General features: G+C 38.8%; 1 protein-coding gene across 5 annotated transcripts; it reads right to left on the bottom strand.

The window, feature by feature from the left end:
- Window positions 1-3,588: 3,588 nt before the first annotated feature.
- Window positions 3,589-11,005, bottom strand: LOC141440880 (uncharacterized). Of its 5 annotated transcripts, none has more exons than XR_012452759.1 (2): window positions 4,921-11,005; window positions 3,589-4,836 (listed from the first exon to the last, which is right to left on the bottom strand). XR_012452759.1 is itself a non-coding variant. In XM_074105462.1 (2 exons), exons 1-2 carry the CDS (start codon window positions 10,458-10,460, stop codon window positions 9,142-9,144), a joined length of 1,248 nt encoding a protein of 415 aa, XP_073961563.1. In that variant the 5' UTR covers window positions 10,461-11,005; the 3' UTR covers window positions 3,589-9,141. The 5 variants fall into 5 exon arrangements, 3 of the variants coding, with proteins under 3 accessions (XP_073961563.1, XP_073961561.1, XP_073961562.1); XR_012452758.1 differs by having other exon boundaries at window positions 3,589-4,830; XM_074105462.1 differs by having other exon boundaries at window positions 3,589-9,173; window positions 9,245-11,005.
- Between the last annotated feature and the right edge of the window lie 3,431 nt (window positions 11,006-14,436).

Genomic DNA, 14,436 nt, shown 5'->3' with positions numbered 1-14,436 from the left:
AGATCTTGAAGCATGCAAGGTCCTTTGTACATGCATTCGTTAAGACTCTGTTGGTCTTTTAATCTAGCTGAGGCATCATATACCACGCGCCCTCGTTTCCATTTTGCTTCACAATATGGTGGGAAGGTATGTATTGGAGGAACGGACTGACAGGATACTCTGGACCAGCCTTTATAACTTCTATTTACCAGCCTCAAGTTGCTCCTTAATTATTTCATTATATTCTTGAAGTGTAGATTCATTCAATCGTAGTAGTAAACTTTAATCTACCATATGCCAAGCCGTAATTTGTGGGTAGTTGCGTGTGATATATAGTCCATGGCCATTTAACATAGTATCGGCCCTTTTCATATACTACAGTCTCATTGAAGGAATGAATTGCATCTTCCTCTCTGGATGCCTTCACTGAGTCAGTTATTCCAATATTCTCCAGACTCCAAAGAAATTTTATGTCAGAATGTCTCAAAGGTAAATCCGGCTCTGTATAACATGTACATTCTCGGCTACTTTGATGATAGGTTATAACTGTTAATTCATCTTCATTTCGTACATCATTCATATTGACATGACCAGATACAACCATCCAAAATCTGTATCAACCAAAAATAGGTCACTGTCATTTGTACAGTATTGTTTTGATATAAGAAAAGTAAATAATCATTACCTATTAGTACATCTATAGCTTGATTTTCTTCATGATGCAGCACTACTGCCAGACAAATATATATTAGGATATAGGTTTAGGTATTCTATCGGTGAGTGGGCGGCAATATTAACATTTATGTCTTTTCTATACCTCTTTTTGTTCGGATGATTATTCTGAGCATGGACTTAACGTCTCAGTAGGTTTGAGCTCCGAAAGTGAAAAATTAGCAATAATTCTTTATTTTTAGGTTCATATTCAGTTGTGTGCCAGTCCGGAAGTGATATAACTCCTCTGACTCCCGCAGTCGAGAAGTATTCTGCAGTCTTGTTTATTATTCTTGTGAACCACCTGCGCTGTGGCTGTCTGTAAAAAAGATTTTGACTTGAAACATTGACCCATTGCATTAATTGTCGATGCATTGGTTTGAATCTTACCCAGAGAGTTCTTCTTTGGGCACAAAGCTCGGTTGTGGTTGCCTTTACAGTGATAACAGATTTTTGACAGCCTGCAGTCCGCAGCTCTATGGCCTTCTCTTAGGCACATAAAACATCTATTTATAAGTTTCTTTCGCCTATCCTGTAAATTTATTACTGTTTTGCACTCATCGTTATAATGAGCACCATTGCAGAAGATGCAAGAAATTTTAACTCTTTTGGCGCTCACAGTGGCTATGTTACCAATGGGCTCTCTGGTTGACCTTTTACCCTTGAAGAAGGTAGGTTTTTAGCACTAATGTGGAATGCTTCTGTTGAAGTAATTGGTATGGATTGTTCATTGTGCATTTGAGCTCTCTCCATTGCTGTTATGACAACATCCAGTGTACTACGAATAGAGGAGACCGTCTGATTATTTGCTGTCAGAAAGATTAACTTCATAAAGGACCCTATCAGGAAATTTTTCCAAAATTAAACTTCTAAGATGGTTACTTTCATTATTTTCACCTAAAGATGTCAAAACCCTAAGGTGTTTCTCAATTTCGTTTAGGTTTTTCCTGCAACTTTCTGGGGTGTAATTGCATCTCGTTAGTTTTGATAGAGCTTCATAGTGGGAGTCAATTACCTTATTGATATTGCCATATCTAGCCTTCAATGTGTCAATTGCAACATTATAATTATTATTTGTGATGCTCAGGCCCTCAACTGCTTCCTTTGCTCTGCCTTCAAGAGAGCTAAGCAAATAGGCTAGTTTTTCCACATCTTTCAGGTTTTGATTGTGAATATTAGCTTCAAACCTGTCCCAGAACATTGTCCACTTTAGGATGTCTCCATCAAATTTAGCTAGTTCCAACTTCGGTAGCTTTACAGTAATTGCCGTGTCGTGTTGTGGTTTTAGTACATCCTTCGAAGATGTCTTTGCAAATAGGTTTATAATTACTTGAAGTTCGATCAGCACCCTTTCACCCTTTAACTGTTCATTTAATATTAGGTCTAAAAAATCAGTATTACTTTCACACCTTTATTAATGTATTCGTCTAAATCCTTCTTAATCTCACTAATAGAATGCTTCAAGCTAATGTCCCACTTTATTATATCTTAATGATGTATCACTATACCACTTCTGCACTCATTCAGTGTTTGCTCGGCTCCCCTTATATATTCATTCAGTACTTCCTTTCGCCGTTCTAGCTTTTTGCGCAGGAATTGCTCCATGTCGGAAAAATTAGCGATATACTCTTATATTGTATAGCTTTGTACGCGTTGGGTTAAATGTCTGAAAAGGAGTGAAAAGAACAAAATAACAACGGGTGCGTAATTCCAAAAGACATTGCAATAGACTTGTGGTGTGCTAGGCTCTTCATGGCATTAAACATCGTACCATATCATCATCTGGCACAACGGAATAGCATAAACTACGATCGTGATATGGTTTAATCTATAGGATAAAGATTTAATATCAACAAAAGTAAAGTAATCCGCCATGACTTTTTCCCTTTTACATACCTCACGTTTTCTGTACTGGTTTGCAAACGTTTTCAGGACCTCCACTTTCCTTGCATTTTCTGATACGTTTGGTGCTAAATAATGTCTCACGGTTTATTATTTTCCTTGCAGATCACCTTTTAAATTAATTGTACGCATTCAAAGTTGTTCAAAAAAAAAACAAACGCTCACCGGTTCACAAAACAAGTTGAAACGAACAGTTAAAATAGTTTCATAGTAAGTCAGTTCTCAGTTACGGTAATTGTTTCGTGAACTTGATTCCGTTAACAACCAATACGAAAAATGAAACTGATAACCCATCTCATTTTAACCAATAAAAACAGTGGATACGTTCTGATTGACGTATGCTGACTATCGCATTGAAAACCGCTGCCGGTGTTGCCAGCGTAAGAATTTATATCGATTTAATAATCGATTATTTTTATCATGAATTAGCCGTAATTTAAAATAAGTCTTAAAAAATCACTAAATTCTTGATTTCATATCGTTGTACGTATCTTAGAATGTAACACAATTAACATACGAACACAGTCGAGGCAGTGAGACGCTCTTGTATTACTACGTCGATAAAAGGAGAGAGAGAGAGAGAGAGAGAGAGAGAGACAAGACAACAATCACACACAATATATATTACATTATGTATTCTCACGTTGCAAAGCTAGAGTATAATACGGCATTTGGCTGTTTTCCACTTAAACTACACTACAATTCAAAGCCCGATAACACATTGTTAGTTCATTATCCCGAAAATCATTATTTATTGGTAGGTAGTAAATTTTTTTCGTTCTCCCATCTTTCCCCGATCGGTAAAATCCACGCTTACTAAAACTTATTCTCCTTGTTTTGTCATTCTCATTCTTCTCATTCGCATTTTCCCCAAGCTTTACTTTTTAGCGTAATTCAGTCTATTCGTACACCTTTCACTGCTTTATTTCGTGATAGCTATATTATTATTATTTTTTTTTTTTTTGTAGGTAACCTTTTTATTTCCTATGTGACCCGCAAACATAAATACGAATACGTCCACTACGGGGACTCGTAGTAGCTGATACTTTAGCTGTGCCTAATACAAGGCTCTTGTGTGCAAATACATTAGCACGCCCACTACGGGAACTCATGGCTGCTGATACTTTAGCAATGCCTAATGCAAGGCTCTTATGTGCAAATACATTAGCACGCCCACTACGGGGACTCATGGTTGCTGATACTTTAGCAATGCCTAATGCAAGGCTCTTATGTGCAGATACATTAGCACGCCCACTACGGGGACTCATGGTTGCTGATACTTTAGCAATGCCTAATGCAAGGCTCTTATGTGCAAATACATTAGCACGCCCACTACGGGGACTCATGGTTGCTGATACTTTAGCAATGCCTAATGCAAGGCTCTTATGTGCAAATACATTAGCACGCCCACTACGGGGACTCATGGTTGCTGATACTTTAGCAATGCCTAATGCAAGGCTCTTATGTGCAAATACATTAGCACGCCCACTACGGGGACTCATGGTTGCTGATACTTTAGCAATGCCTAATGCAAGGCTCTTATGTGCAAATACATTAGCACGCCCACTACGGGGACTCATGGCTGATAATGATAAGATAGGGTATGTATGGGATGCTCATATATCTTTCGTTTTTTTTTTTTCATAAATCGTCTAGCATTATCAGAGTATCATTACTTAATGGAAGCATATCCCAGCAATCTCCACCATTTTGTCGCCACATTTCTTAAAGGGTAGTTATTGGGAATAAACATAATAACTCTGTGCCTAAGTTCAAATTAAAGTTAGTAGCCTTAATGCGACAAGGTTTTAGATCGTCCTACGTTGAGAGGTTAGAGCTATCCATAAGCTCTACTTAATACAACAGGTGAGTGCCGTGATTGGTACCATGGGTCAAACCGAGAGCTACTTCATCATAGTAGGATTCTCCCATTAGCAATCCGACCCATTCCAATCACGGAATCTTGCTCACCTCAATCTGCGGGACCCAGTGGTCCCTTGGACGGTCCTCCTCCTTCCCCATAGACCTCCCCTGTTCCACCATGTTCTACATTTACTCTGACTTAACCTCTCAACGTATTCCTCTCTCGTTGTTGTATGATCAGTATAAGCACTTACCCGGGCAGTCTTTGTAGCTTGTGTTCATATCATCTCATTCACTCACAATTTCGTACCATAATTCTTAATCATATTTCCGTTGAACTCTCTTAATCTTGCTCGTCTCTCTCCTCCTTTCTGCCTAAAACTCAAAACATATCTCCCTCAAATCTACCCTTTCCCTCCATCTTTTTCTCACAATGTTACCAGTATTGAAATCTTAAATACTCACATTCGTTCAGGAATCGCGTGAATTCGCGACACTCCCAACGACGAGGAAGCTGTTTATAATCTGGCAAAAAGCAGACGAGTCCACTCAGCAATTTTCTCTCTTGCTCGAATCGCTGCGGCTCGTCTCGCTACAACTTCGCGTGAATGAGTCTCATCCTCCATTCCTACTTCATTTGTCTCAGTTTCAATAGATGGAGTATCTTCATCGTTATTTACTTGCATAGGTTGCGACACCTTTTCAGATGTCACTTCGCTGCTATCTCCTATTTCTTCTATATCTCTTACAGGAGCTATCTCAGGTGTTCCTGGTTCCTTTAACAAAATGTTATTTCCCTCGTCGTCTTCCGGTGACTTCTGTATTTGACTGATGCCATTATTAGTCTCTCCATTTACTGGTATGTTCCCACTTATTGGTATACGTTCAACTCCCTTTTCTTCTAATTGTGATTGACACGATTCGTCAAGTTCCAGAGGATATAGATGTCCAATAGACCGGGTGAAAATGCTGTCTTTTACTTGTACCTGAGCCACTCTAAATTGTCCATCGGAACTCTTTATTAGATTAACGATCTTACCAACCTTCCAATTAACTCGGTTCTTGGATTCACCTTTTATTTGTACTATATCGCCCACACTCGGTTCCTTTGGCGATTTGATTCTGGGCTGTTGAGGAGAATGTTGGTATCGTTCTCTGAGACTCGTCAAATATTGGTTTATGAACATAGTTTTGAACTGATTCAGCATGTTTTGACCTCTTCTCCAACTTTCAATCAGGTTCTGTTTTGTCACTGTCACTGCTTGCTCTGTTCCAAAGTCTTCAGATAATTCTAAGTTCAAACAATCACCTAACGAGAGGAAATCTGACGGTCTAAGCACAATCTCCAAGTCAGGACTTACACGGGTCAATGGTCGAGTGTTGACGACCGCCTCAATTTCCTTAATCACAGTAAGGGCTTGTGTGTCATTTAACAATCGTTTTTCAAGTGTCCTCTTCATACAATGCTTGACAAGTCCCACGAGTCTTTCATAACAGGCGCCATGCCATGGCGCTAACTGAGGTATGAATTTCCACTTAATTTTATTCTTAATACAGTGTTCGCTGTTCAAGATCTCAGAGCATAATTTGAAATACATTGCATTGTCGGAGACAATCTGTACTGGCACATTTCTTGATGCAATGAACCTTCTCAATGCCATTATACATTCGTCTGCAGTCAAATTCTTCACGATTTCTAAATGTATGGCCCTTACTGCCAAGCATGTCAACAGGCACACCCATCTTTTCTGTGGTCCATCTTCCGTATTCACATACATTGGTCCAAAGTAATCAATACCAGTATAGCTGAATGGTGTACTATAGTTTGCACGCTCTGCTGGTAAAGCTGGAGTTGGAGGTAAAGGGTATGGTCCGCCTCCATGCTTGACACATTGCGGGCATTTTTTGATTATTCTTTCCACTGCAGATCTCCCTTTTGGCACCCAGAACTTTTGGCGAACCAGATTTAGGGTGTGAGACGGGCCAACATGGTAATTTTCCTCATGTATTTCTTTTATCGCGTTTTTTGCGAATTCACTATCCCTGTGTAACAGTACAGGATATCTCATGTCGTATGGCCAATTGGCATGCATCATCCGGCCCTTGCATCGTAACAGCCCGTCGACGTCTGTATAAAGGCCTAAATTGCGAGTGAGATCAGTCTGTCTGCCTTTACTTTCTTCCGGAAAATACTTATGTTGCAGATCTCTTATTTCCTGAACTTGAGAATCAACTACACTTTGTTCGACTGTTTTGTCCTCAATTCTACTGTCGGTTCTACATGAATCTGGAGGCTGTTCTTCCAGACCCTCCGCCACTGCGGAGTGAAGCGACAGAGCCTGGTGGTTATGAAGGTGCATATCATTAGGCCACTTGTCTTTATTTTTAGTCAAAAAGTTCGGGCCTCTAAGCCATAACTTATACTTCTGCATCCAAAGTTCTGGTCGAGTCGCAATATCAGCCGGATTCTCTTTTGTATTTATGTAGTATGTCTCTACTTCAGAATTTTGTTTAATTTCTGCTAACCTGTTTGCTACGAAAGGTGGTTGAAGCTTATTTGAGTGGATCCAAGTAAGGACAACTAAACTGTCCGTCCACATGTACTGTCTGGTTATAGGCAGCTCTATGGTTTCTTTCAGATATGTTAACAAACGATTTCCGATCACACAACCTAGAAGTTCCAACTGTGGAATAGTAAGAGGCTTCTTTTTACTTGTTGGACCTCCATTTTTTCTTCCTTCTCTGTTTCCCGATTTCTTTTCCCTTTCTAGTGGTATAACTCTACTTTTTGATATTAAAAATGCTGTCTTCACATCGCAACCATCGCTTGAACGCAAATACACCACTGCTGCATAGGCGTCCTTCGACGCGTCTGTGAAACAATGCAATTCATTTTCAAATTTTTCGCTTGAACTTGTTCCTACATATCGTGGTATGTGAACTCTTTTAATTTCATGTAGATTAAGCATAATGGCTCTCCATTTTATTATTAATTCTTGAGGTAGAGCAGTATCCCATTTATAATTCTCTTTCCATAGATTTTGCAGGAATAGTTTGACTGGCAGGAGTGCTGGTGACACTATGCCACATGGATCATAAACCGATGCCAGGGTTCTCAAAACTTCTCTTTTTGTAACTTTATTAAAATTGTTCTTAGTCAATATTTCTTTATTTACGTTCAGGGTGAGTATATCTTTTGTTTTATCCCATAATAGTCCCAAGACCTTTATTTCGTCTGTGTCCTTTGATCTATGTTGTTCAGGTATTATTTGGATAAAGTCCTTGTCGTTAGATGTCCAATCCCTCAAATTCATTGACAGTTCTTCAAATGTGTCTCTAGTTTCATTGAATAGCTGGATGGCTTCTGCTGTAGTTCTGGAACCAGTCACCACATTATCAACATAGCACTTGTTTGCTACATTCGTAAGCAATTTGCTATTTTTCTTGGAAATATGGTAGCGTATGGTAGCAGTCAGTAGGAACGGACTAGATATGACACCAAACGGGACTCTACAGAATCTGAGGTGTAATATGTTTTCATTAGACAGTGTTTTATTAATGTCCTTTATCCACAAGAACCTTGTTACTTCTCTATCCTCTTCTTGTAAGCCAACTTGTAAAAATGCCTTTTCGACATCGGCTATGATTCCTATTCGGTACACTCTAAAATTGAGTAGTAAGGCTGTTAGATCTTGAAGCATGCAAGGTCCTTTGTACATGCATTCGTTAAGACTCTGTTGGTCTTTTAATCTAGCTGAGGCATCATATACCACGCGCCCTCGTTTCCCATTTTGCTTCACAATATGGTGGGGAAGGTAATGTATTGGAGGAACGGACTGACAGGATACCTCTGGACCAGCCTTTATAACTTCTATTATACCAGCCTCAAGTTGCTCCTTAATTATTTCATTATATTCTTGAAGTGTAGATTCATTCAATCGTAGTAGTAAACCTTTAAGTCTGCCATATGCCAAGCCGTAATTTGTGGGTAGTTGCGGTGGATATATAGTCCATGGCCATTTAACATAGTATCGGCCCTTTTCATATACTACAGTCTCATTGAAGGAATGAATTGCATCTTCCTCTCTGGATGCCTTCACTGAGTCAGTTATTCCAATATTCTCCAGACTCCAAAGAAATTTTATGTCAGAATGTCTCAAAGGTAAATCCGGCTCTGTATAACATGTACATTCTCGGCTACTTTGATGATAGGTTATAACTGTTAATTCATCTTCATTTCGTACATCATTCATATTGACATGACCAGATACAACCCATCCAAAATCTGTATCAACCAAAAATAGGTCACTGTCAATTTGTACAGTATTGTTTTTGATAAAAGAAAAGTAATAATCATTACCTATTAGTACATCTATAGCTTGATTTTCTGGTGAGCCACTATCTGCCAGCACATCCACTAAATTATTCTTAGGAATATTTGGTTTAGGTATTCTATCGGTGATGTGCGGCACAATATTAACATTTATGTTCTTTTCTATACCTCTTTTTGTTCGGATGATTATTTCTGAGCATGGACTTAACGTCTCAGTAGGTTTTTGAGCTCCGAAAGTGAAAATTAGCAATAATTCTTTATTTTTAGGTGTCATATTAAGTTGTTGTGCCAGTCCGGAAGTGATATAACTCCTCTGACTCCCGCAGTCGAGAAGTATTCTGCAGTCTTGTTTATTATTCTTGTGAACCACCTGCGCTGTGGCTGTCTGTAAAAAAGATTTTGACTTGAAACATTGACCCATTGCATTAATTGTCGATGCATTGGTTTGAATCTTACCCAGAGAGTTCTTCTTTGGGCACAAAGCTCGGTTGTGGTTGCCTTTACAGTGATAACAGATTTTTGACAGCCTGCAGTCCGCAGCTCTATGGCCTTCTCTTAGGCACATAAAACATCTATTTATAAGTTTCTTTCGCCTATCCTGTAAATTTATTACTGTTTTGCACTCATCGTTATAATGAGCACCATTGCAGAAGATGCAAGAAATTTTAACTCTTTTGGCGCTCACAGTGGCTATGTTACCAATGGGCTCTCTGGTTGACCTTTTACCCTTGAAGAAGGTAGGTTTTTTAGCACTAATGTGGAATGCTTCTGTTGAAGTAATTGGTATGGATTGTTCATTGTGCATTTGAGCTCTCTCCATTGCTGTTATGACAACATCCAGTGTACTACGAATAGAGGAGACCGTCTGATTATTTGCTGTCAGAAGATTAACTTCATAAAGGACCCTATCAGGAAATTTTTCCAAAATTAAACTTCTAAGATGGTTACTTTCATTATTTTCACCTAAAGATGTCAAAACCCTAAGGTGTTTCTCAATTTCGTTTAGGTTTTTCCTGCAACTTTCTGGGGTGTAATTGCATCTCGTTAGTTTTGATAGAGCTTCATAGTGGGAGTCAATTACCTTATTGATATTGCCATATCTAGCCTTCAATGTGTCAATTGCAACATTATAATTATTATTTGTGATGCTCAGGCCCTCAACTGCTTCCTTTGCTCTGCCTTCAAGAGAGCTAAGCAAATAGGCTAGTTTTTCCACATCTTTCAGGTTTTGATTGTGAATATTAGCTTCAAACCTGTCCCAGAACATTGTCCACTTTAGGATGTCTCCATCAAATTTAGCTAGTTCCAACTTCGGTAGCTTTACAGTAATTGCCGTGTCGTGTTGTGGTTTTAGTACATCCTTCGAAGATGTCTTTGCAAATAGGTTTATAATTACTTGAAGTTCGATCAGCACCCTTTCACCCTTTAACTGTTCATTTAATATTAGGTCTAAAAAATCAGTATTACTTTCACACCCGTTATTAATGTATTCGTCTAAATCCTTCTTAATCTCGCTAATAGACTGCTTCAAGCTAATGTCCCACTTTATTATATCTTGATGATGTATCACTATACCACTTCTGCACTCATTCAGTGTTTGCTCGGCTCCCCTTATATATTCATTCAGTACTTCCTTTCGCCGTTCTAGCTTTTTGCGCAGGAATTGCTCCATGTCGGAAAAATTTGCGATATACTCTTATATTGTATAGCTTTGTACGCGTTGGGTTAAATGTCTGAAAAGGAGTGAAAAGAACAAAATAACAACGGGTGCGTAATTCCAAAAGACATTGCAATAGGCTTGTGGTGTGCTAGGCTCTTCATGGCATTAAACATCGTACCATATCATCCTCTGGCACAACGGAATAGCATAAACTACGATCGTGATATGGTTTAATCTATAGGATAAAGATTTAATATCAACAAAAGTAAAGTAATCCGCCATGACTTTTTCCCTTTTACATACCTCACGTTTTCTGTACTGGTTTGCAAACGTTTCAGGACCTCCACTTTCCTTGCATTTTCTGATACGTTTGGTGCTAAAATAATGTCTCACGGTTTATTATTTTCCTTGCAGATCACCTTTTAAATTAATTGTACGCATTCAAAGTTGTTCAAAAGAAAACAAACGCTCACCGGTTCACAAAACAAGTTGAAACGAACAGTTAAAATAGTTTCATAGTAAGTCAGTTCTCAGTTACGGTAATTGTTTCGTGAACTTGATTCCGTTAACAACCAATACAAAAAATTAAACTGATAACCCATCTCATTTTAACCAATAAAAACAGTGGATACGTTCTGATTGACGTATGCAGACTATCGCATTGAAAACCGCTGCCGGTGTTGCCAGCGTAAGAATTTATATCGATTTAATAATCGATTATTTTATCATGAATTAGCCGTAATTTAAAATAAGTATTAAAAAATCACTAAATTCTTGATTTCATATCGTTGTACGTATCTTAGAATGTAACACAATTAACATACGAACACAGGCAGTGAGACGCTCTTGTATTACTACGTCGATAAAAGGAGAGAGAGAGAGAGAGAGAGAGAGAGACAAGACAACAATCACACACAATATATATTACATTATGTATTCTCACGTTGCAAAGCTAGAGTATAATACGGCATTTGGCTGTTTTCCACTTAAACTACACTACAATTCAAAGCCCGATAACACATTGTTAGTTCATTATCCCGAAAATCATTATTTATTGGTAGGTAGTAAATTTTTTCGTTCTCCCATCTTTCCCCGATCGGTAAAATCCACGCTTACTAAAACTTATTCTCCTTGTTTTGTCATTCTCATTCTTCTCATTCGCATTTTCCCCAAGCTTTACTTTTTAGCGTAATTCAGTCTATTCGTACACCTTTCACTGCTTTATTTCGTGATAGCTATATTATTATTATTATTTTTTTTTTTTTTTGTAGGTAACCTTTTTATTTCCTATGTGACCCGCAAACATAAATACGAATACGTCCACTACGGGGACTCGTAGTAGCTGATACTTTAGCTGTGCCTAATACAAGGCTCTTGTGTGCAAATACATTAGCACGCCCACTACGGGAACTCATGGCTGCTGATACTTTAGCAATGCCTAATGCAAGGCTCTTATGTGCAAATACATTAGCACGCCCACTACGGGGACTCATGGTTGCTGATACTTTAGCAATGCCTAATGCAAGGCTCTTATGTGCAGATACATTAGCACGCCCACTACGGGGACTCATGGTTGCTGATACTTTAGCAATGCCTAATGCAAGGCTCTTATGTGCAAATACATTAGCACGCCCACTACGGGGACTCATGGTTGCTGATACTTTAGCAATGCCTAATGCAAGGCTCTTATGTGCAAATACATTAGCACGCCCACTACGGGGACTCATGGTTGCTGATACTTTAGCAATGCCTAATGCAAGGCTCTTATGTGCAAATACATTAGCACGCCCACTACGGGGACTCATGGTTGCTGATACTTTAGCAATGCCTAATGCAAGGCTCTTATGTGCAAATACATTAGCACGCCCACTACGGGGACTCATGGCTGATAATGATAAGATAGGGTATGTATGGGATGCTCAAATATCTTTCGTTTTTTTTTTTTTTCATAAATCGTCTAGCATTATCAGAGTATCATTACTTAATGGAAGCATATCCCAGCAATCTCCACCATTTTGTCGCCACATTTCTTAAAGGGTAGTTATTGGGAATAAACATAATAACTCTGTGCCTAAGTTCAAATTAAAGTTAGTAGCCTTAATGCGACAAGGTTTTAGATCGTCCTACGTTGAGAGGTTAGAGCTATCCATAAGCTCTACTTAATACAACAGGTGAGTGCCGTGATTGGTACCATGGGTCAAACCGAGAGCTACTTCATCATAGTAGGATTCTCCCATTAGCAATCCGACCCATTCCAATCACGGAATCTCGCTCACCTCAATCTGCGGGACCCAGTGGTCCCTTGGACGGTCCTCCTCCTTCCCCATAGACCTCCCCTGTTCCACCATGTTCTACATTTACTCTGACTTAACCTCTCAACGTATTCCTCTCTCGTTGTTGTATAATCAGTATAAGCACTTACCCGGGCAGTCTTTGTAGCTTGTGTTCATATCATCTCATTCACTCACAATTTCGTACCATAATTCTTAATCATATTTCCGTTGAACTCTCTTAATCTTGCTCGTCTCTCTCCTCCTTGCCTAAAAAAAACAAAACTCCCTCCTCAAATCTACCCTTTCCCTCCATCTTTTTCTCACAATGTTACCAGTATTGAAATCTTAAATACTCACATTCGTTCAGGAATCGCGTGAATTCGCGACAATAGGCTGATGATGAATGACAAGTAAGATACCAAATATTTATGATAAATTAAATTTCACAAATACTGAACAAAACGAACTACCTAGTATAAATAAAAAGTGGCGACAATACAAGACTAGCAATAAAAATCGTAGATAAACGAATGCACGAAATGCTTGGTCCAAATTTTGCATAAGTAAAGCCAACATAATTGAACAATAAAAAGGTCCCAAAAGTCATCTTATCGAATAATAAAACAAAAATACTTTTTCGTGCGTCAAAATACATAACGAAGTAAAATCATTTAATCAACTATCGATTTTTAAGTTAAGCGTCACATCTCTAGTATGAGGTACCAATAATGGGCCCCTGCTCACGCCTATGTACCAAAAACAAATGTGGTAAAATAAATAAGTCAAAGAACCCAACTACCTGTGGTACAATTTATTGCTACTTTTTTGATCACGTTCAGGTGCCCCACTAAAACCAAAGTGATTAATATTTATGCGTTTTTCTAAGAATTAAAACTTGACCAAGAAAATTTTTGTCTCATTACCATCTAACGACAGTTGATGTAACTACTTATTCTATGCAAATAAATCTTTTATTCTATTCTATTCATGTATGTATGTATGTTACATATTACATTGGACAGAAACTATATAACTAAAAAAAACATTAATACGGCAATTATAAACCTCACAGCCAATATCACTGAAAAACGTTTTCACATTCATCATCATTGTCCCAGCCTATATACGTCCAATTGCTGGGCACAGGTCTCCTCTCAGAATAAGAGGGCTTGGGCCGTAGTTCCCACGCGGGCCCAGTGCTGATTGGGAACTTCACACACTCCATTGAATTGCTTCGTAGCTTGTGTGTATTTGTGCAGTTTTCCTCACGATGTTTTCTTTCACCGTGAAGCTCGTGGTAAATTTCAAATGTAGTTTCACACAAGAATTTCGATAAACGCAGAGGTGCGAGCCGGAGCTTGAACCCACGATCCTCTGCTTGTGAGGCCATAGGTCAAGGTTTTGTGGATGCCCATAGTAAAATGCAACCATTGAATTGCAAGTTTGTGCAGTTTCCTCGCGATGTTTTCCTTCGTCGCAAAGTTCGTACCTAGTTAATTTCAAATAACTCAGAGATGCAAGCCCGGATTTGAACCCTCGATCATCTGCTGATTTTGGAGTGGTAATGGTTGAATCAGTACTCCTACTGTGACATTGCACGTGTTTAATATCGCAATAAGCGAGTGAGCTAACGGCGAGTACGCTAAGCTAGTTATAATCGCGGGGAGCTGCAGCTGTGTCTGAAGAACGAGCTGCTAGGGAAGAGCGGGTCCGAT

The sequence above is a fragment of the Choristoneura fumiferana genome, chromosome 23 (assembly GCF_025370935.1).
Source record: "Choristoneura fumiferana chromosome 23, NRCan_CFum_1, whole genome shotgun sequence".
Taxonomy (NCBI): Eukaryota; Metazoa; Arthropoda; class Insecta; order Lepidoptera; family Tortricidae; genus Choristoneura; species Choristoneura fumiferana.
This window is presented reverse-complemented; position numbering and strand designations above follow the sequence as displayed.

Coding starts and splice junctions, on each gene's coding strand:
- LOC141440880 (XM_074105460.1), bottom strand. CDS start 10,460: ATGGAGCAATTCCTGCGCAAAAAGCTAGAACGGCGAAAGGAAGTACTG.